Source organism: Centrocercus urophasianus, unplaced genomic scaffold (genome assembly GCF_019232065.1).
Source record: "Centrocercus urophasianus isolate 14NV4802_14NV808 unplaced genomic scaffold, USGS_Curo_1.0 seq_10, whole genome shotgun sequence".
Classification (NCBI taxonomy): domain Eukaryota; kingdom Metazoa; phylum Chordata; class Aves; order Galliformes; family Phasianidae; genus Centrocercus; species Centrocercus urophasianus.
In genome coordinates, this window is record NW_024884142.1 from 32,992,813 (window position 1) to 33,018,429 (window position 25,617).

At 37.1% G+C, this 25,617-nt stretch overlaps 1 protein-coding gene across 8 annotated transcripts in view; it reads right to left on the reverse strand.

Annotated features, from left to right (window-relative positions):
* Positions 1–209: 209 nt before the first annotated feature.
* Positions 210–25,617, reverse strand: part of FBXL4 (F-box and leucine rich repeat protein 4) — a 56,912-nt gene continuing 31,504 nt past the window's right edge. For 4 of the 8 annotated variants that reach the window (XM_042819267.1, XM_042819257.1, XM_042819285.1 and 1 more), the window contains exons 7-9: positions 14,999–15,070; positions 13,525–13,837; positions 210–5,116 (exon numbers count right to left, since the gene is read on the reverse strand). In XM_042819267.1, the coding sequence (XP_042675201.1) occupies positions 4,953–5,116; positions 13,525–13,837; positions 14,999–15,070 (549 nt within the window). In that variant the 3' untranslated portion in view covers positions 210–4,952. The remainder of the gene's footprint in view (positions 5,117–13,524; positions 13,838–14,998; positions 15,071–25,617) is intronic. The other 4 variants (XR_006168884.1, XR_006168883.1, XM_042819304.1 and 1 more) reach the window with 4 other exon arrangements.

Consider the following 25,617-nt stretch of genomic DNA (forward strand, 5'->3'; position numbering starts at 1 on the left):
CCTATCACCAGGTACACGAGAGAAGAGGCCGACCCCCAGCTCACTACAACCTCCCTTCAGGTAGTTATAGAGAGCAATAAGGTCTCCCCTGGGCCTCCTCTTCTCCAGACTGAAGAGGAGGACGTGTAGGACTGACCTTGTCCTTCACATGGTAAGATTTAATTAAAGAGTCCTTTAGTCAGAAACCTGGAGTCACAGAAATTACCATCTCAGTGAAAGACAAACACTTTTATTTTGGAAAAAAGTTGTCCGTGTCTAACACAGCATGTACAGATGCATTAAACCAGAAATCTTTAGCCTAGCAATATCAAAAGCTACAACATATGGAATCATTGCAAAAGAGTAATAATGAACATGTAAATCAATACATAAAGCCACTCCCAAGCTCCATATAAGAAAATGCTACATTTTATCTAGTTTTTGTAAATTGAGCAGTCCTGCAGATTTCACGTGTGAAACATATCCCATAAGATGCAGTAAGTACACACAGTATAAACTAGGACTAAACACACAATTTTGCAAGTACACAGTGGGTAACATTTCTGATGACAGGAGAGCACTTAAAGTAGTCATAGTCTTAATTACAGCAATATGAAAGATTATAAAAATAACTGCAATATATTAATTATGTTTCCCAGTTAATCTCATGCATTTACAGAATTATACGTACAGCCAGATAGGTAGGTAGATGATGTTTTAAAATAGAGAAAGGGGATGCATTTCAATTTAAGAAAAAGACACCCTGGACATTACCAAGGGACTCAAGAGTAGAAGCAGTTCCTGGCATTATAAAGACAGACTTTTCAATTCAGCTTCTCCTTAATTTGCTTCCTTCTGGATAGATTTTCGAAAGTTTTGATGTTTGGGGATGGATGTTGTTCTAACTTTTTTTGCTATTCCAAGGCTGGTAGAACAATGCTGGATGGAATTAACCTCAGGTTAGTATTCTGAAGCAAAGTATCTAACCTGAGCTAAATCACAGCTTCCAGAGCCTCCTCAGGGAGGCCTCAGGAAACGATTCATTTGACTTTTCTCAAACATCTAAGGAGGAGATTAATAGCTCTCTAGAGGTGCCCAGATTCCTCACTTAAACCAGATGTCAAACTTTCAGAGAAAAAGCACTTACTGAGTTTCACTCGCTATGTACCATGATTACTGGACAGCTTATATCTGGAAAGGATGACATGAGAGCCCTAACAATTGGGCAAGAAATACAGTGAGCTTCCCCTATTTTGTCAGGGTTTTTTTTTTTTTTTTGTCTCAAATTTAGATCTCTAAGCACATAGGGATTAAAAGTTTCAAACTGCTGTGAAAAGTTGTTCTTCTACACAAGTCCTGCACGCTAATGTACTTAATCAAGTGCATAATTTAAACATAAGCAGCTTCAACCATGTCCAGAAAGCTATTTAGTCTATCAAAACAATTCATGATTATGAATACAAGTATACTACTGAATTAGAAACATCAAAATTTGGGAAACTGTTTTAAATGGTTAAATTCCCATTGACATTAAACACGACTTCTCTCCCTATATGACAGCTCATGCCAACTTCATTCATACACTACAGCAAATCCCCCTTTAGTTTAAGAACAGGAGAACTTCACAGCATGTCACTTTTTTTTTTTTTTTAAAGGCATTTTAGCAATGCATTTTTTAACATTCATTGCCAAAACACATCTTTTACAATGATTAGGAAAGACAGACAACATCAAAAAACAAGATAAAAAAAAAAAGTGGAGTATCCTTAAAAACAGAATTTAGATAATGTGACTGAGGGATGGCTGACCATTGGAAAAGACCACTCAGTTCCAGAACAATTGGCATCATTCACTTTGGATTAAATGAAAGTAAAACAAATTTCCCTCTATATGACCACTTCACATGGAGAGACACCACAGTAGTTATCAGACTTTGCATTCACACTCTACCATAGCTTGTAATATCTCTCACCTGTAGACGAACAAAAGGCACTTTGGCAAAGCAACACAGGAAACCCAGCACACCTGCACTGCCCAGGCCCCAGGTTTTTCCTGTTGCACAGATGGAGAGAAATGCAGTCCTCTCCATCAGCTGTAGAACAACATTTTAAAACACAGCTGCTAGAAAACACCTTCTGCTGTTATGTGTACTTCACTAAAGTAATTCTTAAATGAAAAATGTTGAGATTTATACATAAGTGTATATATAAATGTACATATGTGTGTACATATATACACGCCTAAGTATAAAATAAAACTACCACAAAATACAGCAACTTATGTTTGCTTCATTGTGAAATAAGGAAGGTCTAAATGTAGCTCATTTTCTTATCATGGAAATATCAGAAATACGAAGTCCAGTCTTTCCTCGCTTTGCTGGAAGACATCTTGGAGGTATAAAGCCATAGCTAAAAGAGATTCTTACCCACTGATTGAAGGTTAAAGTGTACAATTATAGATGAAAGTCTTCCCCAATTATTTCTCAGCTATTTGAATTAATTATATTAGCAACAGCCAAGCTTGAAATAGCCCAAATAAAGAGTAGATTTCAATTTATCTTTCCAATTACAGTAGAGAACTTCTGATAAAACCAGCTTTAAACAGAAGGCACAAAAGAAAGAAAAATATCCCTTAGTATGAATAACTAAATGTCAATTTAAACCTCCTTTATACCACCTAAAAAGCAATAGAGAATGAAATCCTTCACACACACATGATTACAAAAACACTTATTTGATTCACTGATGCTACAGCAATGACTCTATACTATTTAGTTTACCAGTTTAAAGGCACAATGGATATCACTTCATCCGTATCCCATCCTATTTACAGTGGAAAACAAGATCTCTTAAGAAAAAACAAAAACAAAAAAAATGAACACAGATGCACCCTGAGAAGTGAAATTTTTCAACAAAAACATTTTTAAAAAAATACTGTTCTTTCTAAGGTCCCACTATCCGAGCCTGTATTCTTCTACAGGTAGATAACTACCTGTAGACAATAACAATATTAGCAATATTGACAATAACCTTCAATATTAAATTACAATGAAAAATATTACTTATAGATAAAAAAAAACATTAAAAGTTCCCAGAAAAGTAAATCAACCTAAACCTGACTGAAAGAAATGAGGTTTCACACAGAATTATGCCAAAGTTGACGTCTGTCAGCGGGGAACACAAAATCTGAATTCAAAGTTCTCTGACAATGTCCAGGTTACTAAAAACAAACAAACAAACAAAGTGGAATGGATATGGCTGGAAATCCCATAGTGCCATCTGTGCAGAGGAAAAAAGTGAAACAAGAAGCCAACTGTGCATTGCCCTTCTTTGGATCTGGAATTCCCAAAAGATTCTGTAACATTAAAAAAAATCAAAAGAATGAGGTCTTCTTATAAAAATCAGATATGGGTTTCTAGCTGTTTTGTGACACAGTTTGAAAAGTATTGGCACCTGCACAAGAGTTCAGAGTGTTCATTCAGGAACTGTAGAGATTGTCAAATCTTTAACAATTTGTAGAAGTCCTCTACCACTGGATGGTTATGTACTGCATGAAAAGAAGTATTCTTTGCCAGTGGTCCTCAGTGCAATAACGTATTTCTGTCAGATGAGTATTTTGCCTCTTCTTCCAGTAGGTAATAAGTGCCATCGCGACAGTAACAGTGGAGCCAATATCAAACGACAAGCTGTATTTCATGGTCCATATTCATCAGTAATAGCTGAATAGGTAAAAAAAATAACTTCAATTCTTGATGTACACAACAACATATTCTAGCAGTGGTATTAAAGAAAAGAAGAGAAAAGCTTCATCCAAGGAAGTGCAAAAGGAACAAAACCCGTAAATAGTTCATCAACAGTTTTCCTTCTCCAACATTTCAACAGTGCTGAAGAGAGAGAGTACAACAGTACTTAGAGCTCTCACCTCTAGGGAAAGAAGAAAACACACAAAAAAAAACCTCAAATCCAATACCTTAGACTACTAAGCCACCAAAATGCATTGCTCTCCCTCCAAAACTACTCTATTTTCATTGCTGTTTTACTGAACAAACATGCTTGTTCTTAACAACTTGACAGATTTTATTCCTGTGCAAGGGACATTTGCTAATGCATTAACTTAAGTACTATATTTTACATACTGTGCAGGATTATTAGCTGTATACAAACCAACCGTCTTGAGTGTGTAAAGAGAATTGGTCTGGAATTTTCTACACATCAGTTATGACACTGTGTACAGCTCAAACTTTATATCCAACACCAAGAAGCAGCTGGCAATTTTCTCTTTCATTTCTGCTACAAGTTCAGGTGGAAGGTTCTTGAATTTATCTGTTGTGTCACTTAGGCTGGACTGTAAAACATCACTACATCTATTTCAGATGGAGGAAGGGATGAAAATCTATCAGATGCAGTTCATTGCCACAAAAAATGAAAACCTGTCTTTCCAATCCATTCTTAATGAAGCTCAAACAGCTTTTCAAATAACTAATTGTAGGCCCGACCATAAGATGTTGTGCTGCAGACCAAATTAAAATGCTACCATATGTGTGCACGTAGATCTGTACACGTTTATATACACATACACACATATACACATAAATAAAAAAGGAAGCACCCATTTTTTTTTTCTTTCTAGTAATTATTCAACATTTTCATTTATCTAGATACTAACATATTTGCTGGGTATAACACCCTAAAGGGACATGTGAGATGTTTTTCATTTTCTTGCCATTAAAGCCATACATATGGCTAGTATTTAAAAACATGCAGTGCCACCGATTAACAGAGTAAAACAATTATTAGGTACAATATCAGCTCTAGGAAATGCATAATAGATTTAAATTTAAAATGTATTTTACCCATTTGTGCAAGTAATTAATACAATCCACTATTTCATAGGAACTCTTCATAAAAAAAAAATCAGCACAAATCCACAGGAAATAACTGTCAAAGGAATTCCATAGCAGCATATGTAGTGAGTCACTGGGTGAAACTCTTCTTTATGAACACATTAGGAAAGTTGGCATTCAGTTCTAGGACAACTCTGTTATCAATCTGTGAACAGAAGGACACATCGAGTAAAGAAAGATCTTTACAAGACTCCAGCAGTTTTCTTAAAGATGCTGGGCTTACCATCCTCGTTCCTGTTTGAAAACAAACAAACAAAAAAAAAAAAAAAAAAAAAAGAAAAAATGCAAAGTTAAAAAGAATTGTTGTTTGTTTTAAAGCTGCTAATATTGCACAAAAAGAATGCTAGTAATGCAATGTTCATTTACATTATTTCAATTAGGTTTCAAATGAAAAACTTCAGTGGCAGTCTTTGTATAATTTTCGTTTTTAAGAAGCCTGTTGCATTTTCCTAACTCAGCTATTCAATTAGATCGTTTGCTTCTTAGAATAAACTTTACAACTTCAAGAGAAATTTCTAAATACAGAAGCTGACCAAAGTATCCAAAGCCACAAGAGCCAGTGACTAGATCCTGGGCTTTGGCTACGCAGGAAAATACTACACTACACTCATGTTCTTGTGACTTTTCTGCTGGCTGCAATGCCAGGCAAAACACACACTGCTATAGGCTCTTCCAACTCCAAATACATCAGCGAGGCTTCTAGGGCTCTAGAGTGGCTACAGGTATTACACCCACATCGTGCAGGAACGGTTCTCAAAAGACTACTACACACCTGGCAGACAGGTCACAGGACTGACAGGAGACCCACGCCTTACTGCAGGCACGTCCAACCCAAGGCCTGTGGGCTGTATGTTGCCTGGCACAGCTCATACTGCAGCCCACCCCACTGCTGTCACACCATTGTGGTAGTGGCTCTCCCGCACCGAGTGACTCAGCCTGGCTCCAGATGCACACCCAGATTGTTCAGCGACAACCAAACACTGCTGTTTGACCAACACTGTCTGGGGCACGGGAAGGGCGCAGTGCAGAGCTGGCTCAAATTATGGCAAATAATTCTATGCATTTTGACACCTTGGCTATACACAGTCCTGTGAACAGCAAAAACAGGCAGCAGTGCTTTCTGTATTGATAAAGGAATTTGACAACGAGTTTCAAGATTGGAAAAAAAAAAAAAAACCATCAATTTTTTGATATATTTGCAACTCCACCTTCAGTCTACATGAATACAGTACCCGAGAATTTCAAATTGGAACGCACAGAGTTGCAATCATATTTGACTCAAAGGAAAATTGATCATGTCTCTACTAAACTTTCATAAGACCTATCTCATCTGAGAAAGATATCCCTTGCTTCACAATCACGCCTTATTCACATCATCACTTTTTGGCAGTACGTGTATTTGTGAACAATTGCTGGCAAGGATGAAGCAGGAAGAATGTAAAATTTCATCAAAAATCTCTGATGAACACCTCAAGAACTCACTGAGGATTGCAGCACCTTTCACCAAACCAGAATGGTGCATTTGCTTCACAAAAACAAACTCAAATAACCCACTAGTTTTATGTCCTTGTTGCTTTTTTTTTTTTTTTTTTTTTTTTTTTACATTTTAATAAAATATATTAAAAATAAAAGCAGCTTAGTTGCCTATTATATTAACTACATTATGCATTTTACTGGAGCCAGTGGTGCAATGGATAACACATCTGGCTATGAATAAGACGACTGTAGGTTCGACTCCTGCCTAGTTTGTTCAATTTTCCCCAGCGCAAGAAGGATACAGAGTTGTTGGAGCAGGCTAAGAAGATGATCAGAAGGCTGGAGCATCTCTCTTATGAAGAGGGAGTTGGGCTTGTTTAGCTCAGAAAGGAAAAGGTTCTGGAGAGACTTAATAGTAGCCTTCCAGAACTTAAAGGGAGGTTATAAGCAGGACTTTTTACACTAACAGTGATAGGACAAAGGGAATCTGAAGTAAAAGAGGGGAAATTCAGGTTTGATGCTGGGAAGTAGTTCTTTACTCAAGAGGAAGGTAAGGTGATGGAACAGGTTTCTCAGAGAATTTGTGGATGCCCTACCCTTGAAAGGATCATTCAACGTCAGGTTGAATGGGACTCCCAGCAGCCTCATCTAGTGGTTGACAACCCTGCCCGTGGCTGGCGGTTGGAACTAGATGATCGTTAATGTCCCTTTCAACCTAAGCCATTCTATTATTGTATGACATGCAGTCCAAGAACAATTCCTCTTCACTTAATGCAGCTCAAGCAAGCCTAAAGGTTGGACACACACACACCTTAATGGAGTAGCTGGTAGCCAGGCAAGTTATTCCAGAAAGTAAACCAAGCATGGATGTCCACAGTGTGACACACTGCTTAATTTCTACTGACTCTAAAGAGCTTACGCATCCAGCAGGCCTGTGAATATCTACTGGCAGACATCTATTGGTAAAGCACTGACATTCCACTTTTTCTAAATCATTCATAACCCGATGCAACTCTTTCTTCCTCTTGCTTTATCATCTGGTATTAAGTATCACAGGATCATTTTGCAAATCTTCAGCCTTAAATTCTTCAGCTTCAGATTTTTCTTTCTTAATTGCTTATGCGTTATCAGCAAGTTCTGGTATGGCTTATTCACTCCTTTGCCTGTATTACTCATTAACAGATGAGACAGCACCTATCACATTATGGTCCTTGGTGACTACAGCAGTGACTTAAAAGTGACAATATATTCTTATCCTTTGCTTTCTCTCACTTAAACGCCTTCTCTAAGACAGAAAACAGCTTGTTACAAAAACAGAACAGCCTTGCTAAAAACTTCTGAAAATCCAATACTATCCAGATTGTATCGGTGTTTGAAGTTCTAGGTTTGAAACACCTAATAGGTGAAAGATCTCACAGGGATGGAGCTCCCCTTCACAACATCTTAACAATCTTCATGTCCAGTTGCACGTTTCAGCCCTTCATTTCTCCAGCGCTGGGGCCAATTTAAGTGATAAATCATACTAACAGTTCTGCATGTGAGCTCGTTTAGAAATACTGCATAAATATTAGTGCTAACAATTTATTACTGCTCAACATATTAATTTGTTCAAAAGCTTCCTGTATCAGCATTCCAGTTTAAGACAGCTTTCCAGGCTATTCTGGAGAGAATGGGTTGCAGCCTACTTGAACCCCCTTGCAGCAAGCACTACTAAGATGTTTTCCTACAAGAGCCTTCTCATATCTGAGTGGCCAGACACACTGTTTATCTACCAGCCTCCGTAATTCTCCTGTAAACTTCTTCCAACATACCTGAAATGCCATTTTAGCACTACCTTTAGCCAATAGCTCATTAATGGTTCATTTCTGCCTTACTGTGATGCTGTTTCACCTTATTTTCCTCCTTTGAACAGGACTCATTTCCATAAAGATGACTGTTTCTAGTAGTCTCCTGTAGTTCTCTGTGTAAGCACAGGGGTCTCTAACTGTGGTTTTCACCTATTCTGCAGTAGAATCTTGAATTAGTTATTTAGGAATATTACTCTGTCTCTGTTATCATGTTATCAAATTCTACCTCACCTACAGGGAGGTAATTAAGGCGTATCATTATTGTGACTTTTCACTCTTACCATCATATAATCACTGTCACCACAGTGGTCAGGCAGTTGATACAGCAGTCCTATTGGCACACACACAAATTTTGTGATATTCTTTAGTTATTTACTTCCCTTAATCATAATTGTACCATAGTACCATTGCCCTATCAGAAGGATCTGCTCTAATGTTTCAGCTGAAATAACACTATCATACTTCTACCACACCTAAAATTGCTACTGCATTAGCATCTTCATTTAAAACTAGTTTTGTTTGACCATCTCAGCTTTTAAGATAAGAATCCAAACCTTTTTACAAAATGCTATATATAGATGCCTAGCCATTTTGTGTGTAGTAAGAGGGTCCTCCTCATTCCTTCCTATCTGAACTTTGACAGTTGACCTATGGCTTAATTTAAGACTTTTAATGGATTTAGAACCAAATATGTCATCTAAGTACAAGCTTTATTGCACCTCTTACTTTCTTCATCCCCAGACTTAAAATTTTACATTAGGAAAAAGCTTCTTCAAAGCTAAAAAGGCTAGTTGGTGTTTGCAGTGTTTGGTCATTCAGACCAGGGAATAAGCAAACATCCACAGACTTACTCCATGTTATACAATGCCGAATTAATGAGACACATTTCTCAAAAGCACATTCAAAAGCATTTCAGAAGTATAATACAGCATATATTTCCTTGCCTTTCAAAAACTGGACAAAATATGCTAGTTAGCTACACTGCACATTTTCCTATAGTTTGGAGGCTTCTGGACCTTTACTATTTTACTACAGTTTCTCCCACATTGCCCATTTCTTTGAGTAAATTCATAACATCTGCCTTTTTTTCTGTCGCTCAGTTTACAGTCCTGAAAAAAAACCTGATATCCTTTTCATGAAAGGTGCTTTGAGTAATGATTTATATGCAAGAACAGTTACGTATATTAGCTGCAAATGATTTCACCTATATGCACGATACATCCAAATCCTCAAATACTAGAGCAGTTGAGTGTATGATGACTACAGAAGTACCACATCTGGAAAACTGCCAGAGTCACAACTTCTGGGGCAAAAGGGACGGATACACAAATGATAATTAAGAACAATATTGAAGTTGTGTTTTTTTTTTTTTTTTTTTTTTTTTTTAAATGGGCCTCCAGTAATTTCAGTTAAAAATACACTACTATGAACCTTTCAAAAGGATGCACATGAAAAAACAGCTTTCATCTTTTACTCAAAAATAACACACATGTTGCTGGGCTAAAAAAAAAAAAGAAAAAAAGAAAAAAAAAAAGATACCCAGAAATAACTAGCGCTATTTTCCCAATCACTCTCACTTTTCCTTTTCTTCCCCAACCAACCAGATTAGCCTTTCATTCTTTACACTCTACTCAATTTACAGAACTCTAATTAAAGTTTAAATGTAGTGCACATTTATGTTTGATTTGACTAGCTATGTGTTGATGCCCTCAAGAGAAAGCTGAAGATTTTGACAGCTGGCAAGGGGGTTGTTGGTTTTGCTGTTGCTCAGAAATGTGTAGGACATGCTGGTATGCAGATAGTATACAAATTCTGCAGTAACAAGGGTGCCTACTTTTTATTACTCTTTGTGCAAGACAGAGAAAGTTAAGACTTTTGGGAAATGAGGTTAATATGACTTACTGTTCTCCTTGATAACAACTGGTACTCACAGCAACACAACTAAGCAGCTGATATGGCATACATTTAAAGCTATTGGCACTGCCAATTCAGGCGGTCACCTGTCTCGACATGAGGTTTCTTCTACAAGTATGGTAACACTGAACATTGTACTGCAACACTATAAAAATATAAGATAATCGTAGCTGGATCACTCTACGTTCCTCAGGTGAACAAAAAGATATAAATCCTGCATAGTCCACCCTGACTGTTAGTGGAAAAGATGCAGGCAGAGAAGTAGAAGATACTTGTAAATAGGCAGCTCAGTATGTACTGGGTAAAAGAAATATAACTAAAAAACCCAAGAAACATACTCATGTACTTAGTGATACACTTACTTCATCATACTTCTTCCAAACTGTATTATAAATACAGCAGATATGAAACCAAACCATGATTTTAACAGAACCTTACTTTCTTAAGCATGCTTTACACACAATTTAAACAAAGCTACCCATCAAACAATGCTTCACGTGGGCCAATAATTTTACGCAGCACATAGAAACTCGCAATTTTCATCTTCTTTCATTGCACTAAATCAAGAAGGGAATTAGCAAACAATAACAGCAACACCAAGAAAAGGATAGATGGGCAGCAAGCTGCAGAACCACCTTGGCATCCAAAGTACATGTAACCTTTTTTTTTTTTAATACTTAAATGAAGAACAGTTCAACAAGCTTTCTTTCAGAGGCTTAGATTTCCTTCAGTTCTGAACACAGTGGGAGTATAAATATTCTGTAACTGAACCAAGAATTTTTCCCTGCCACACTTGTGTGTTCTACCAGTTGAACAGAGAAACAAGCAAAGTATTGTCCACACTGGTGATTATGCTGCAAGGCAAGACATTTTGATCTCTACTTAGGTAAGTTCCTGTATACAGCAAAATAAAATCAAGCTTTTATGCAGTGTAGTTGAGACAAAGTAAGTTCTCTTGCTGCATGCACTGCTAACCCAGCAGTAATACTTGTCTGCCCTTAACATATGCATGTGTAATCCAGCCATTTTTTAATTGGGAAATGACAAAGGATGCAGTACGAGAATCTCCTTTTCATTCACATCATAGAGGAGACCCAACGTTCAAGGTTAATCTTGCAAAGCCGAGAACTGACCTCGAGCCTCTAATAGCTTCAGACCTGTTGTCATCCTTCTTTAAAAGGAAAAAAATCATATTAAGAATTTACACAGTTAATAGAGATAGCATGGTCCTACATCAGCAGCCAGAAGTCAGAGCACATAATGAGATTTATGATTTTCTCAGCATTCTTATGATGTAAGAGAGCAGGTCTTGGGTTCCTAAAAGAGATTTCTGAATTTATATTTGAATATCTGGCAACTCTACCTCCAAATGATCTCAGCAAGGTTGTGATTCTGCTTGACAACTCACTCCTTCTTTGAACCACAGACTGTAATGTAATGGCTTCCATATTTAAAAGAAGACACGAAGAGTTTTCTTACTAGTACCACAATAGCTGGATCACTTCTTCACATACATTGTGAAGAATGTACTGATTATAGTAGAGAAAAAAAAAAGTTGCATTCTGCTAAGTATTACTCTGAAGAAAGAAAGCAAATCATGAGAGTAGACACTGAGATTTTTGGTAACAATTTGTGGTGTGGATAATTCAACTGGATATCCTCTAGAGAGCACCCTCCTGAACACAATTTGCAGCTTTATCAGGTAAGGTTGACTACAAACCCACTTGACTCAGTAACACTGGTAGGCACCTAGGGAATGGAAGAGAATTCCACTCTACGTTCACACATTTTTCAACAAAAACATCAATGAGATGTTAAACTGAATTCAAATGCGAATTCAATTGTTAAAGGAGAAGTGTGGCAAAAACCCTTCAGTGCTGGCAGAGAGGCAGCAGAACTAGCAGACTTATCTGCAGGCTTAACACAACCGAGCTATTCATTCTGCAGCCTTTGGTACAGTGAAAAGGTCAGACCGATTTGTGGGCAGACACAATGCCATTGTAACAGCATGTATGTGGGTGGTCAGGAGAACATACATGTTTATGAAAGACTGTATTCATTATGCCTTTTGGAAACTTTTCATGTCTGAACAGTGAAATGTATATCCCTGCTAGTCTAGCTACAAAACATGTGCCTTTAACCATAGGCAAAAGCATATATTAACACCCGAAAACTTACACATTAATCCAGAATAATATGTACTAAGTGGACTTAAGTTTTCATCTGTTCATTCTCCTTCCATGTTGGAGAGAAGGTAGCTTTCTAATTTATAGACAAGTAAAACTAAAACTAAGTAAAGTAAAACTAAAACTAAGTAAAGTAAAACTAAAACTAAGTAAAAGAGCATTTACTATCTATATTGTGGTGACAACTTGCAGCCACGTGGTAAATTTTTGTAATGAGAAATACAGGTAAGGCTTAAGCTTGCTTGTAACATTCTTTGAGTAAAAGGCACTGTTTCTCTGGAGCACCACTACCAACCTAAATGTATTACCTTCTCAAAATATTATTAAATACTGAAAATAAGCAGTACAGCTACTTTCTTCTCTTTAATAATTTAAATCTTCATTTTTCAACCAACCCTGTGAAAATAAGTTAAGACAAGGATGAAGAAATTTTCCCTACATCAATGTTAAGACTACCATAATTGTCACAGACTGTTCCTTTTAAAGATAATCCCACATTCTGCCACAGAAAGAATAAAACTACAATTCCCAAAGTCCTTACTCAAGATCCATCACATATTTAGTTTGGGTTTCCCAAACTGTTTTTAGCTATAGACAGCACAGATTGTTAGAAATCTAAGATTTGATGCATTCTTTGCATCTCTTCTTTTCCACCTCAGTGGTAATTCCATTTAAAGTTTTGTTATTAATAACATTTTTCTCTTTCAAGAGACAAATTCAATTCCTGTTAAAAGTGACAAAGATTGCTAATACTGCCTGGCGAACCTATACTGTGCAAAAGCAGAAACCCATTTATTGATCAGGAATTCCCACTATCAATATACTTTGTCACACTTTATAGAAATTAAAAAACGAAAGCAGAAACAAGAAGAGGAGACTGCATCTTCTGAAGCAAAATCAAAAGATTTCCGTTAAATATACTGATTATCATGAAACTAAAAGTTATTGGAACAAATACACAATTCTTAGCTTAAGTAACATATGTAAGTAAACAATCAAATTACACAATTAGTAGAATCTAAAGAATTTAGGTGTCAGAAAACAATTGCAGTTACTACTTATCTCTCATTTCTTTCCACAAGCTAAGCCATATTTTTATACAAACATATAAATATATATAAATACATCTAGGCAGCATTTTGACCACATGGATTCCTCTTATAACTCGCAGGCTTCTGAGAACGATAAAACATTTACCAATATTCCTACATTTTCTTACCCAATATATCTAGCTGCCGTAAATGAGTACAGTTAGCTGCAAGCTCTTCAATGTCTGTGTCACACACAGACCTGTTGGCCGTAAGAAAGAGCTTTTGTAAGTTCGGGAGTTTACGTGCAAGGTTTGTGAAACAACCCGTACTGCTCTGTAACGTGGGGCACCAGCCGAGATCAAGTTCTTCCAAAAGCTGGCAGCCTGAAGCCAACTCTGCTATTCCATTTTCGGTTATGTTTTTACATCTCCAAAGATCCAGACTGCGAAGCTTTTTGCATTTTGCTCCCATCATGCTTGCTATAAGATCATAGTCTTCAATCTGCAAGGAAAATAAACATTTTGTCATGTATACCACCCTTCTAGACACACATAGGTGTTTCAAGATTTACTTGCTAACACATCCACAGATCCATCCTAAGCATCTGTCGCTTCTAAAGAGCTCTGAAAATTACTCACTGTACACTGAGGTCTACTCCTACATGAGACAAAAATAAAGTTCCTATTTACTCCCAGACATACGTGCTTTTATATTCACTTGACACTGAGGATCAGTGAAAATGAAGTTAGAAGTTCATTTTCTTTGAAAACTCCCTCCTTTTCAAGAGATTATTAAAATTGTATTTATGACAATAGAAACAGCAACTACAAGTGTTTTTGCATTAAAGAGGGCACCTATTTTCATTCTAGGTTGATCACCTGCTACACTTCCTTATGGGAACATTACTATTTACCTCAGACAAGCCAAAGGTGCTCAAAGTACCCCAACTCCACAGGTAGAAGAAATGAAATTCACTATCAAAAATCATAGGAAGACTAGAGTTGCTGGAAAATAACGCGCTGCTTTCCTCCTCTGCCCACGAGTCAAAGTGGGGAAGGCTGAGTCAATTCTGCTTTGTCACTTGCTTCTGAAACTGCAGGGAAGTTTACCTGATGTGTTGTCAGATGTGTTTATCACCAGAGACAGCAAGTTAAGTCCCAGTGCATACAACCCTGATATGCATATTCAATGAAGTTTAGATGAGCTCTGTGCAGGGATTCCAAGCCCCATTTTTTCTTTCTTCAATTCAGTGTGTGCGCCCAGGAAGTCTACATGACTCAAATAGCTTCTGTTGAAAACATTCTTGTGTTTATGATTGTAGTGTCACACACAAGTCTTGGTTTGCTACGAATTATGACTTGGTCTGAATTTTCAAAAAAAAAAAAAAGTCTTAATTGTTTTGGTGACTATGCACATAAGAAATGTTCCAAAATTTAGGAAGAGGATGAAGAACAATGGAAAAAAAAAACCACAAGCTAGATTTTAAGCCTGTGAAACTGACATACAATCGTTAAAAAGATGATTAAGTTACATCCAGCTCGAATCTTTCGGAAGTTTGATACCTCATCTAACATCAACCCAGCATTTAACACAACTCTGTGAAACACAATCAGGTCAAGTTTAGAAGTACAGGTGTGTGCACACAGCACTCCAGCTACTCACCATGACACAGCTGCCCAGGCTGAGGTGCTGAAGCTCTGAGCAGAAGTTCAGGATACTGAGCAGGGCTGTTTGCTGCCACAAGGGAATGCATCAGAAGGAAATATGGAACGTGAAACAAAGAGAAGAGGTCAATTAAGCATTAAAGGCTGTCACTGCATTTCCTGAAACACAGCTCAAAACTCTGTTACAGACACAACAAATGCCACTTAATGAGTCCCCAGGTAATCTGCCCATTGATTGGCTTAAAGTAACAGTAATCATTACAAACCTTTACACAAGTCACTTTGGATGTGGTTTAGAATTGCCCTGAAGATACCTATCCACTCATGACCTATCAGCTCATTTCCCCCAGGAAAGCTGTTGAAGAATAAGTGTGGCAAGTTCAAACAACCGGCAAGGCCAGACCAAAATCACAAAGGGCTGGTGACACACCAGCAGAACAGCAGAGCACTGACATTCTCTCATCGGCCGCAGCCTGATGGAACTGCCAATAGAGCAGCGCAGCATTGGGACCAAGCTGGTGACTTTAATGTCAAAGGAGTCTCCGTGCTGACAGGGATGCTGACAACCATTGAGCACCTGTCACTACCAGCATGCGGGCTGAAACAGATATAATGTGTACTTTACAGTCATGTTTCTGCCATTTATCACAGCCATTCTTTTCAGAAAGTACTGCACGCTACTCAGCCTGAAATTATACTGGAACGCAGATGTATCTTACAAAATGCTAAGTACATGGCTATTCTGTTCTATGACAAGTGAAACCTCATGGTTTTTTATTTGCATTTCTAAAATAGAAAAAAGACTCCTCTGCATTGTCTGTAGCCATATTCTGTTTTGTGGTTTGAAATATAAACAAGTGCAGAGAAGGACACAGCCTGGGATTCAAAACAGAAATATCTGTGCACCATACCTGAAGCATTTACCACTTAATTAGTTTTTTGTAAGCTTGAAGACTACAGTAAGTTCCGTAAGATAATTAAAGTCTGTGTATGTATATAGGATACACAACAGTGTCTCTCACACACACACAAGAAGCAGTATACAAAGGACAAAATCAATTGCTAACGTGTACGATTTCTATAGGAATACCATTAAACTATTTGTAGACACGTGAACTATAAAAGATACCTATCTATATATGCTAATATAAAGTCGCTTGTTTTCACAAACCTAATGGTAAAATGCTTTACTGAGTTTTTTCAGTCATTATATTCTGAAGAAACTCAGCAGGACCATTATCTTTTTTCATGGCACTGTGAAGAACTACATGATCCCTTGCACTGAAACACTGGCAGATGCAGAACACAGACAGTGGGTAGAGTATTCATGGAGACCATTCCAGACATCTAATTTAGGCATCTCAAGGGAGCAATTAGAAACACCCAATACTTAACATGGATAGAACTTCAGCTGCCAGCTTGGCCTTCTGAGATTTGATTTCCCAAAAGCAGCCTGAAGGTTGAGGATACAAACAAGCCTTCCTCACAAACATCTTTGCAGAGGTCTTACAAAGCCACTGTCTGCTTGCTCAACTGACTTTCATTTATGTTTTTAAAGAGAAGGGTAAACTAGGGAATTAAACATAACAGCATTAAAAAGTCATTATAAAAGAGGTAACACTTAGGAGCACTTTAAAGCTAGTAAATGCGTAAATATCCAATGTGTTTAAACTAAAGTACTTATTAAGTAAGCGCTTTATTTGGAGCATTAAAAATGAATAAACGAGCAACTCTAATAGAGTGAGACATCCTTTATTCTTTCCCTCCCTGAAAACTCTGCACTTTAGAACCCACTCAGACTTCCAAAATAAATAAATAAATCCTTACATCTCTCTATAAATCTTAAATATCAGAGCTAAATGCATCAGTCTCTTAATATCCAATGCCGAGCAGGTTTTCCTCCAGGTGACTCTACAATAAAACTGAATAACTCAATGTATTTGACCACGTTTCTTTCTGCAATAGTTTCTAAAGTGAAATTTAAACAATGGCCTGAAAGGACAGAAAGCAGCAATACTTTTCCTTAATTGACATAATTCAGAAGCATATAGATACGCTGAGCAGACTGAGGACGTAAGATCTATTCCATAATGACACTCCTTCAGGGAAGAGTGATCTAGGTAAGGAGATCAATATTCATAGTGGTCTTGATCACAAAAATAAGCTAATGTGAACAGGAATTTAGTGACTCTCTCAGAATACTTTAGTCCAAGGGAGTCCTTCCTGTAGTACATGCACTGAGTCCACATTTTCAGAGGTCTTTTCACAACTTGTAATAGCTAAAGTATTACTTTAAACAACAATTTAAAACAAAAAAAAAAAAAAAGAAGAAAAAAACAACAGGAAGAAGGTAAGCACCAGAAACGCGAGTAATAAAAAAGCATCATGGTAGGACACCATAGCATACCATCACACAGCCTGCCAAATCTAGCCCAAGAGTAAACAATAAGTTACTCAATAGTAGCTACACTCAGTGTAGGCTAATTCTTCTTCTGGGGCACGCACATGCCTCAACACAAGAAAGCAGACTTTCTTCAGAAGCTGTGCCTGTTCTCCCATAACTGGAGGCTGTTTCTGCATATGTCAAGAGGAAAAAAAAGAAAAACAAAAAACAACCACCTTTCTTTGAATATGCCTAGTTGAACCTCAGTCAATTGCAAATACAGGTGGTAAAGGACATCAAAATAGCAGGAAAGAATGGCAGCTCACAGAATACATACGCACTGCACATCAAGAACTATCATTGTAATAACCTGACTCTGTTTCAAGCCATCTGTCTGTACAATTCATCTCTCTGACTTGTCTTGAACACAAGATGAGTGATAACATTCCTGTGTAAGCAGAGAAGAATGAGGGAATCACCTGACCTTGAAGCTGTAAGGCAGGCCAAACCTCAGATGTCAGAGCTCGTTGTAAGAGGAGCACAGGCCACCTAAATTCTGGACCAGAAAGCTTCAACTGGAGAGAATCCAATTGCACTTCCTCAGCCAAGCAGAGGCTGTCAAATCAAAGACTCCCCACATAACACTTCATTTGTGAGCTTAGTAGCCAAGATATGCATAGTTTGGAGACTTTCTAAGGTTGCCCTGTAGCAAAGGTAAGGGCTGGTTTTGAACCGGCTCCCCTTCATGCATGCTCAAACTGCAGAAGGAAAACAGTAGACACCTCAGTGGTCCAAATTTCTTCTGCCATCCAATCAAAGCAGTAACTGGTGAACAGTCAATTTTTATAAGACAGCACAAACAGCAGGAAGAAGAGTTCTGAGCAGTCAAATAAGATCCTATTATCCATTTCCAGGAATGGTTTTTAGATGATGAAAATGCTTACAGCTGAAGTCATGCACAAATTGCTTGAGGAGAGAAGACTGGCATCAAGCTGCACAGAAGGATGACATGATACTGCTGTTAAACACAGCCTTTTAGAACAGATTATAGAAATATTTTAGGGCACAACAGTTAGTCCCAAACCTCAGAAATGGAAAGGAGACACCCTGAAGAGTCTCTGAAGTCTTTAAGAACAGGCTAGACTAACATGTCAGAAACGACATCAGCAGAGTTGATCCTGTCTTGGACAAGAAGAGAGATTACCTTTTGAAATCCTAACTCATTCCACATGAGACAAGAGAGTTCTGCCCAAACATGAATAAGTCTTTCATTTGGTAACACAGCTGGCCTGGAACACATTTCTGTGCTAGGCATACCACAGTTAAATAGCTGATACTGGACTAACTTCCATCCTACCTGCCTTTATAAAGACCTTACACATCACATGTACATTCTGACTTGCAAGTTGCAAGAGTGCAGCTGGCTTGAATGAACAGTGGAGAAATCAAATACTGGTGACGGAGTAATATATCTAGTAAGGCTGAATCCCACTGCAATTTTTTCAGGACTTTTTGCATTCATGATCCAACCAGAAGTACAAATTATTTCTGATGTTGGTATGATAAGGAAAGCATCCAAGAGATATGATATCCTGAGATTAGTATCGCTTAACAGAAAAGCCCCTTCTGTCTATAGTACACTTGGCTCACTCATGAAAGATGCACTTTCAGTCTTGGAACATCTACTTGCTGCAGTTTCACCGTCAAATAGTCCAGAATATAAAGCTTTTTACAAATACAAAAGACAGTTATGATACACTGGCTCTGCCATAATAAGAACATTTTGCCTGTGGAATACTAATGGAAGAACTACAGAAAAAATAACATAGTTTCACTTCTAAGGTTGGGATAGGTCTACATGTTTCTATAAACTCTTTACAAAAAGATCTTAAACTTCTTCTACTTTTAATGCTGGGAACAAAAAAAAAAAAACCAGACTGTTTTTTTTCCCCTACAGTGCAATCAGAAGAAACGTGTCTGACATAGACTGGAAATTCTTGCAGCCCCCTCAATGAAGCAAGACAGCCTAAATCCTTTACAAGACTCTCTTCTCCTGTAATTTTTTTTTTCTTTTTTTTTTTTTTTTTTAAGTGAAGTAAATGCTGACAGAATCTCAAATTCTGATAGACTGCTTTCTCCATTCTTTAAACTAGACTTCCTTTGCTTCCTATGTTTTTGATCACTGAATTACTAAATCTCTGGCAATCACACATGAAAAATTCTGAGTTTTGCATGAATACATATTTCAACATTAAAATTTCAAGTTAGGAATAGAAAAAAAGCTTAAATTTCTTCCCTCCATAATTGCCTTATATGAAAGGACAAAGTTGTTATTATTTTTTCTTATCAGTTCCAAATGACAACCTCATCTCCAATGTTCCCTGCCCCATGCCCCCAACCCTGTTGTTTCCGCTTACGTTCACGTAGTTATATGACATTAGTCTCAGGCAAATATCAGATAACATGCCTATATTTGCAGGCTTACCACAATGAGAATATTGCATTTTTCCATAATATCAAGGAATTAATTTAAGAGAGTTCCTAAAGACCACAATTTCTTTTCTCATATTTCAGTTACTTATCTCTCCTTTAAAAACGCATCTTGAAGAGCCCTTGCAGCGAGTTGCTCTTGCATATGAGTTTTTGCAGTTGTTATATTTAATAACAGGTGCTATCACAGTATTTACTGATGATTGTAGGCATCACTGTCATCTTATTTTACCGATCTATGTTAAAATATTGTTTAAAACATTTGCTTTCAGGTTAGAATCAGGCTTTCTAGAACCATATTAAACAATTGTACCAGATAACTTTTATACAACTTGATTCCATGAGCAATCACCTTTTCATAAAGCAGAAAGAAAATTATCAAAAGATTTCATCAGGCAAACAGTAAAGATTTACAGAACCCCAAATACTGAGTAGTCAAGCAGGAGCTGTCACATACTGTTTGTGTACAAGTCAAATTCACATTTCTCAATGCACTCAGCTAAAAAAGTTGATATAGCAATCAGACATTTACTACAGGACATCAAAAAACAGTATACATGTGATGCAACACAGTTATACTTTGGAATGCTACTAATCTGACAGAACACCTGACAACAGTATTCCTTTCAGTAAGAACTAATAACCTAAGTGAAAACCCAAAACACAAGTGTATTAACTGGGCAAGCAGGAGATAACTGCAGAGTACTCTTAAATGTTCTATCTTCCTAATAGAAGTCACAGTCAGTGTCCTGTCCCTTAAAATTTTGCAACAAGAAACAGATGGAAAACTGGAGATCTACAGACTACTACAGACTAAGGCGAGGCCAATGAAATGTACCATCTCTCTCAACCCTTCAATTGAACCCACACTGTCCTAAGTTGAGCCTTCAAAATATTCTCAGAAATTCATTCACAGAAACCTTTCTCATGATGTGAACAGAGGCTTTCCTTTTGTCCTCAAAAGGTTTAAATTTACAACAAAGGAGATCAGAACCAGCTGGTTCAGGCCAACAAACTTACAGTTATTTGCTTGGGAACAGATTTGCTCAAAACTTCAGCATACACATAGTAAGTGCTGCCTCTACTGCTGCAAATACAAAACTGCTTCATTGACAACTGCCTTGTTCTGCACAAAAGTAATACGGCACAGCAATTACTGTCATGCAGTCAAAAAATAATGATGATAAAGAAAGTAGCAAATGAACATACTATACCTACCCCACCTTGAACTCCTATAAGAAATACTGTTTTATTATCAACCAAATTCAGCTGTTTTGTCTACCAGAGCAAACACCTGAAATATCTTTTAATGCGAACACTCTCGCTGCATCATTCTAGACAGCTGCAGTACCAACATTGTCATTATCATTAGATGCACTCAAAGTCAAATAAACTGTTCAAAGGTGAAGAACAGAAAAACAGAATGATGATGATGGCTGGCAGCAGAATTCAAGTCACAGTGAGAGATGCAATGGGCACTGTGGCACGGCTGTGGGCATGGCCTGCTACCCCAAAAATCACGCACACCTCCTGCAGACTAAGCATTCTCCACTCAACAGGCAGGTGAAGCTTTCCTTCACTGCTCTCAACCATTTCAGGTTTTGCTTTGTGACGTTTTGAAGTTCTAAAGTTTATGAGTGTAGAAACCTCAAAGTGGCTAAGGAAACAAAGCAAATCTTTTGTATGCCCTGCTGGTAAAGGAGTCCTGTACAGCACTCTCTGCACAGCCCAAAGGAAGAGAAGGAGAGCGTGCTACCTGGGGCTGCCCAAAGGCCACACTGGCAGCATACACCTCCTGCATCCCACTTCCAGGGAAACAAGAAACTCCTGCCACTGGGATAATGACCTTTCTGAAAGCACTGATAACTCTTCCCCTAAAAGAAACATCCTGGATTATTGTCCTTTGCACTATAGTTTCCCCTCTCACTACCACAAACTCTGCCACATATAGCTTTTGCCAAGATATTTCAGGAAGTGAAGATAATTACTTCTAACTACAATAAAAAAATAATCAAGACACTTAATTAGATGTGAACTCAGCTTTGGGGCTTCCGGAAATTTCTTAGTGAATAGCAACCACTATGTGCACCTGTGTAATGTGGAGACAAATAATCTCAATGGCAGCACATCACTGAATTCCTCTTTTGAACTGCAGCTACTACTACACATGACTACAGTACCTTTGGAGTGGCAACTTATTTCTGTATGTAAAACCAGATGAAAGGAAGTTCTAATACAACTCCTTGCAAGAAAAAAAAAAAAAGATAACCTCATAATTTGAACCCATTGTCAGCAATGGAGAAAATTCGATCCAATTTTGGCTTAAATAAGTAAAAATACAGAAAAATTGTTATGAGTATTTTCCATCAGTCCTTTAAAAAACAATATATTGTAACCAATTTCTTACTTATCACAGTCTTGATCTTTCGTCAATGAAGTTATATTTCATAGTTACAACAAAGAATGCTTTATAATACTAGAACTTCCTTTGTCAAAAAAGCACACAAATAAGAAAACTCCCTGATCAGCAGGCATCAAGGCCCTGTATTGCCTATTTGTCACTGGCTCAATTCTCTTCTAAGAACATACCTTCTAGCTAGAAGCTTTCACTGTTTTTCCGTTTTAGCAACTCTTAATCCTAAGGATTTGTGCCCAAGCCAATGAAATTTTATCCAGGCTGAAAAGTCTCAGACAACAGTTGTCAGAAATACAGCATCACCCATAAGAGGTTACTTCTAAGACATCTGATTTTACGTCAGCGTTAACTTTTCCATTGCTCATGACATAAAAAAAAAAAAAAAAGCAAGATTCCTATGTGTCTTCCAGGTATCCAAAATCCTCCAATATCTTTTCTAACAGTGGCCCAAATTCTGAATTTGCTCTTGTTCAGAGATATCTTGTTATAACTTGTAAAAACAATATTTTAAAACGTGTGCAAAGTCATTTGTCCAGATGATTTTAAGTCAGTTCATTTTGTATTTCAATTTGTATCTCTAATACAAGCTTTAAATTTTTTCTTCACGTGCTATAAAGAATTCATCGTACCATGCAACATGAAATATACAATCATACATTAAAAATTACAGCCAGCAATAATGAGAATGAAGTTTTTCTACTGTAATTGTGGCTTCGGTTTCTTTAAAATAGAATTTTGACTTTAAATTTTAATTTTGATTTTAAAATAGAATTTGAGCTGCATGTATGGCTGAAATACCTCGTAATAAGCATTACATCAAGATAACGGACTCAAGCCATAAAGACACGCATTGCCCATTACTGTACACAATAATGCCATCTTTGTTCATTGTGGTTTTCAAACACATCAATGCCAACAAGTGCTTAAACTATGCTGAGAATATGCTCTCAATGAATAAATGCTAAGGAGTCGTGTATCAGCAAATACCAGAACTTCCAGCACAAAAACTCACAAATATAATAGGGGACTTGAGCTAGCAGAACTTAACATTTACAAAAAATTGGGATTTGTTTCTCAAAGCATGTTACAAATTATTTCAAGCAGATGTAGAATCAAAACCTTTATTAATGAATTTAAAGCTCGGAAAACAGCTGCATTCAGTGCAGAGAATCATAGTGATCTAAGAATTTTTGTTTTGCTTTTGTTTGGCTTCAAACAAGTTAGCAGAAGTCACTGGGTACTCCTTGAAAAACAGTGTGGAATATTTTCATGATACTGGGAGCTGCACTGTAGAAGCTGGAAACCAACTCTGTAAACAGAAAATTCCACTCAGTACGTAAAGGAAATAACACTATGTATTGCCTTAAGATTCAGCAGGGTTAGGACCAAAGATCATAAACTCTTTCAAAATATAAGAGGTGTTTATCATGCTGAGAGACAGTAAGTAGAAGAACATCAGAATTGCGCATTTCACTGAAAGCACGCACTTAAAATTTGGAGCTTACGGAGACAGCATGTTTTTTAAAGAGAAATCTGTTCAAAGGTAACAGCTAAAACAAGAAACTGCCAAAAGGACTGCTCAGGTGATTACATAATATGTTGCAAATTTTCAGTTTGTTTTCCTATGTCTCACGTGTAAAAATTAATTTTCTGCAGAGTATTTTCCCAGAACTTATCTTGTAGCATCATAATCACATAAGCAGAAAAGTATGAGTAATTTAAATGTCAGTTTGTCCCTTTTTCCATTAAAAAAGAGAAAGCAAGATGTAGTCTGAGTAATAGGACAGGTAATTTGTTTTTATTTGAACACTTCTTTAATGTTAATGCTGTACCTTATAAAGCATGATGCAGGAACACAAACAGCTTTACGATCATACAGACAAGACGGACAGAGAAGGTTAATTCCATAATCTATGTTACTTAATGACACACCTAAATTAACAACTAGAAGAACAAGCTGTACTGTTTATGCAGATGTGCTCTAGCACAGTACTGCATTTTCAACAGGGACTGATACTTGCAGAGAAAGAATATAACCCCTTTTACACAGGCATCACAAATAACAGAGGAGTACTTCTTCAAATGTCAGCAAAAGCTTTAATTCCTATCTCTTTCTTTTATTTTTCTCTTTAGTGTTGCCATTTGGGGCACACAGAAATATGATCACTTCCATTAAATAATTCAACTTGCGTTTACTTTGATCAGCTGTGACAATAAATTCGTCTGACTGTTTGCAAGCATAAAAGGTATCGCCTTCTCTATTTGATCCAGTTTCACTGCATTTCAATTTCAGTGACTGTGTCTAATTGTGCAGCAAGATGCACAAAAAGAAAACTGTGATACCCTACAGGACATCCCATTTCAAGTCAACCTTTTACTTGTTTCTCTCCATATTCATTCCCTCTTCACGTTTTCACAACGGCTTCAATTTCTCCAGAAGCACATCGTCCCAGTCCTACATCAAGGAGATTAATAAGCAGGGATGCCATCTTTGCATCACAAAATAAATAAATAAATAAATAAATTACATGTTAATATTTATGATAGGACCTGAACCTTTGCCACTCTAGAATATGATGTGAGAAGAAAATTAAGATAAAAAAAAAAACTTGGTTTGTTCTTCAGAGAAAAAAACAAGCTACTAATTTATTTAAGGAAATGGTGTACCAAATGGAATGAAAGGATTTTTTATTTGCCTTTTTCTTTTGAATTCTGAGAAAGAATTTCTGCACAGAACCATAGCACACACAGCTTAGCTCATCTCACCTTCTTACTTTCTCTTAACAAACACATACTTGTTAGCAGTTTTCTGTAGTTGATTCAGAGCCTCAGAATCTTCTCTCTGAGCAGTTCCAGCCTTATTCCAATAAGAATATAATGCCAAGTTACTGATTAAACATTAGAATTGCTCCATTGTTTGAAGCTCCAGCAAGGAATCAGCAGTAGATATTTAACAAAAAAAAAAAAAAAAAAAAAACCAATAAAATAACAAAAAAAAAAAACCAAGAATGCTTACAATTCTCTGATGTGTTTTGGAGAAGTCCAGTTTGCTCCAGAGCATACTGGATCAAACTATCTATCTAGTCTTGTTTGCGTGTAGTTACTATCTAACATCCTAGTATCAGATGAAGAGCACAGAAGGAAAAGCAGCCTAATTTTTACAGAAAAAAAACAGACATTTGTATGAAAAGAAAGTAATGGGGAGAAAAGTAAAGTTATTCTTATTGAACTGTCACTTCTGTAACCCTAATCCTCTGATTCAAATACTATGTTACATTTTCCTTTACTTTCTCACCTGTGAGGCACCGTGTATGTTGGTAAAAAGCTT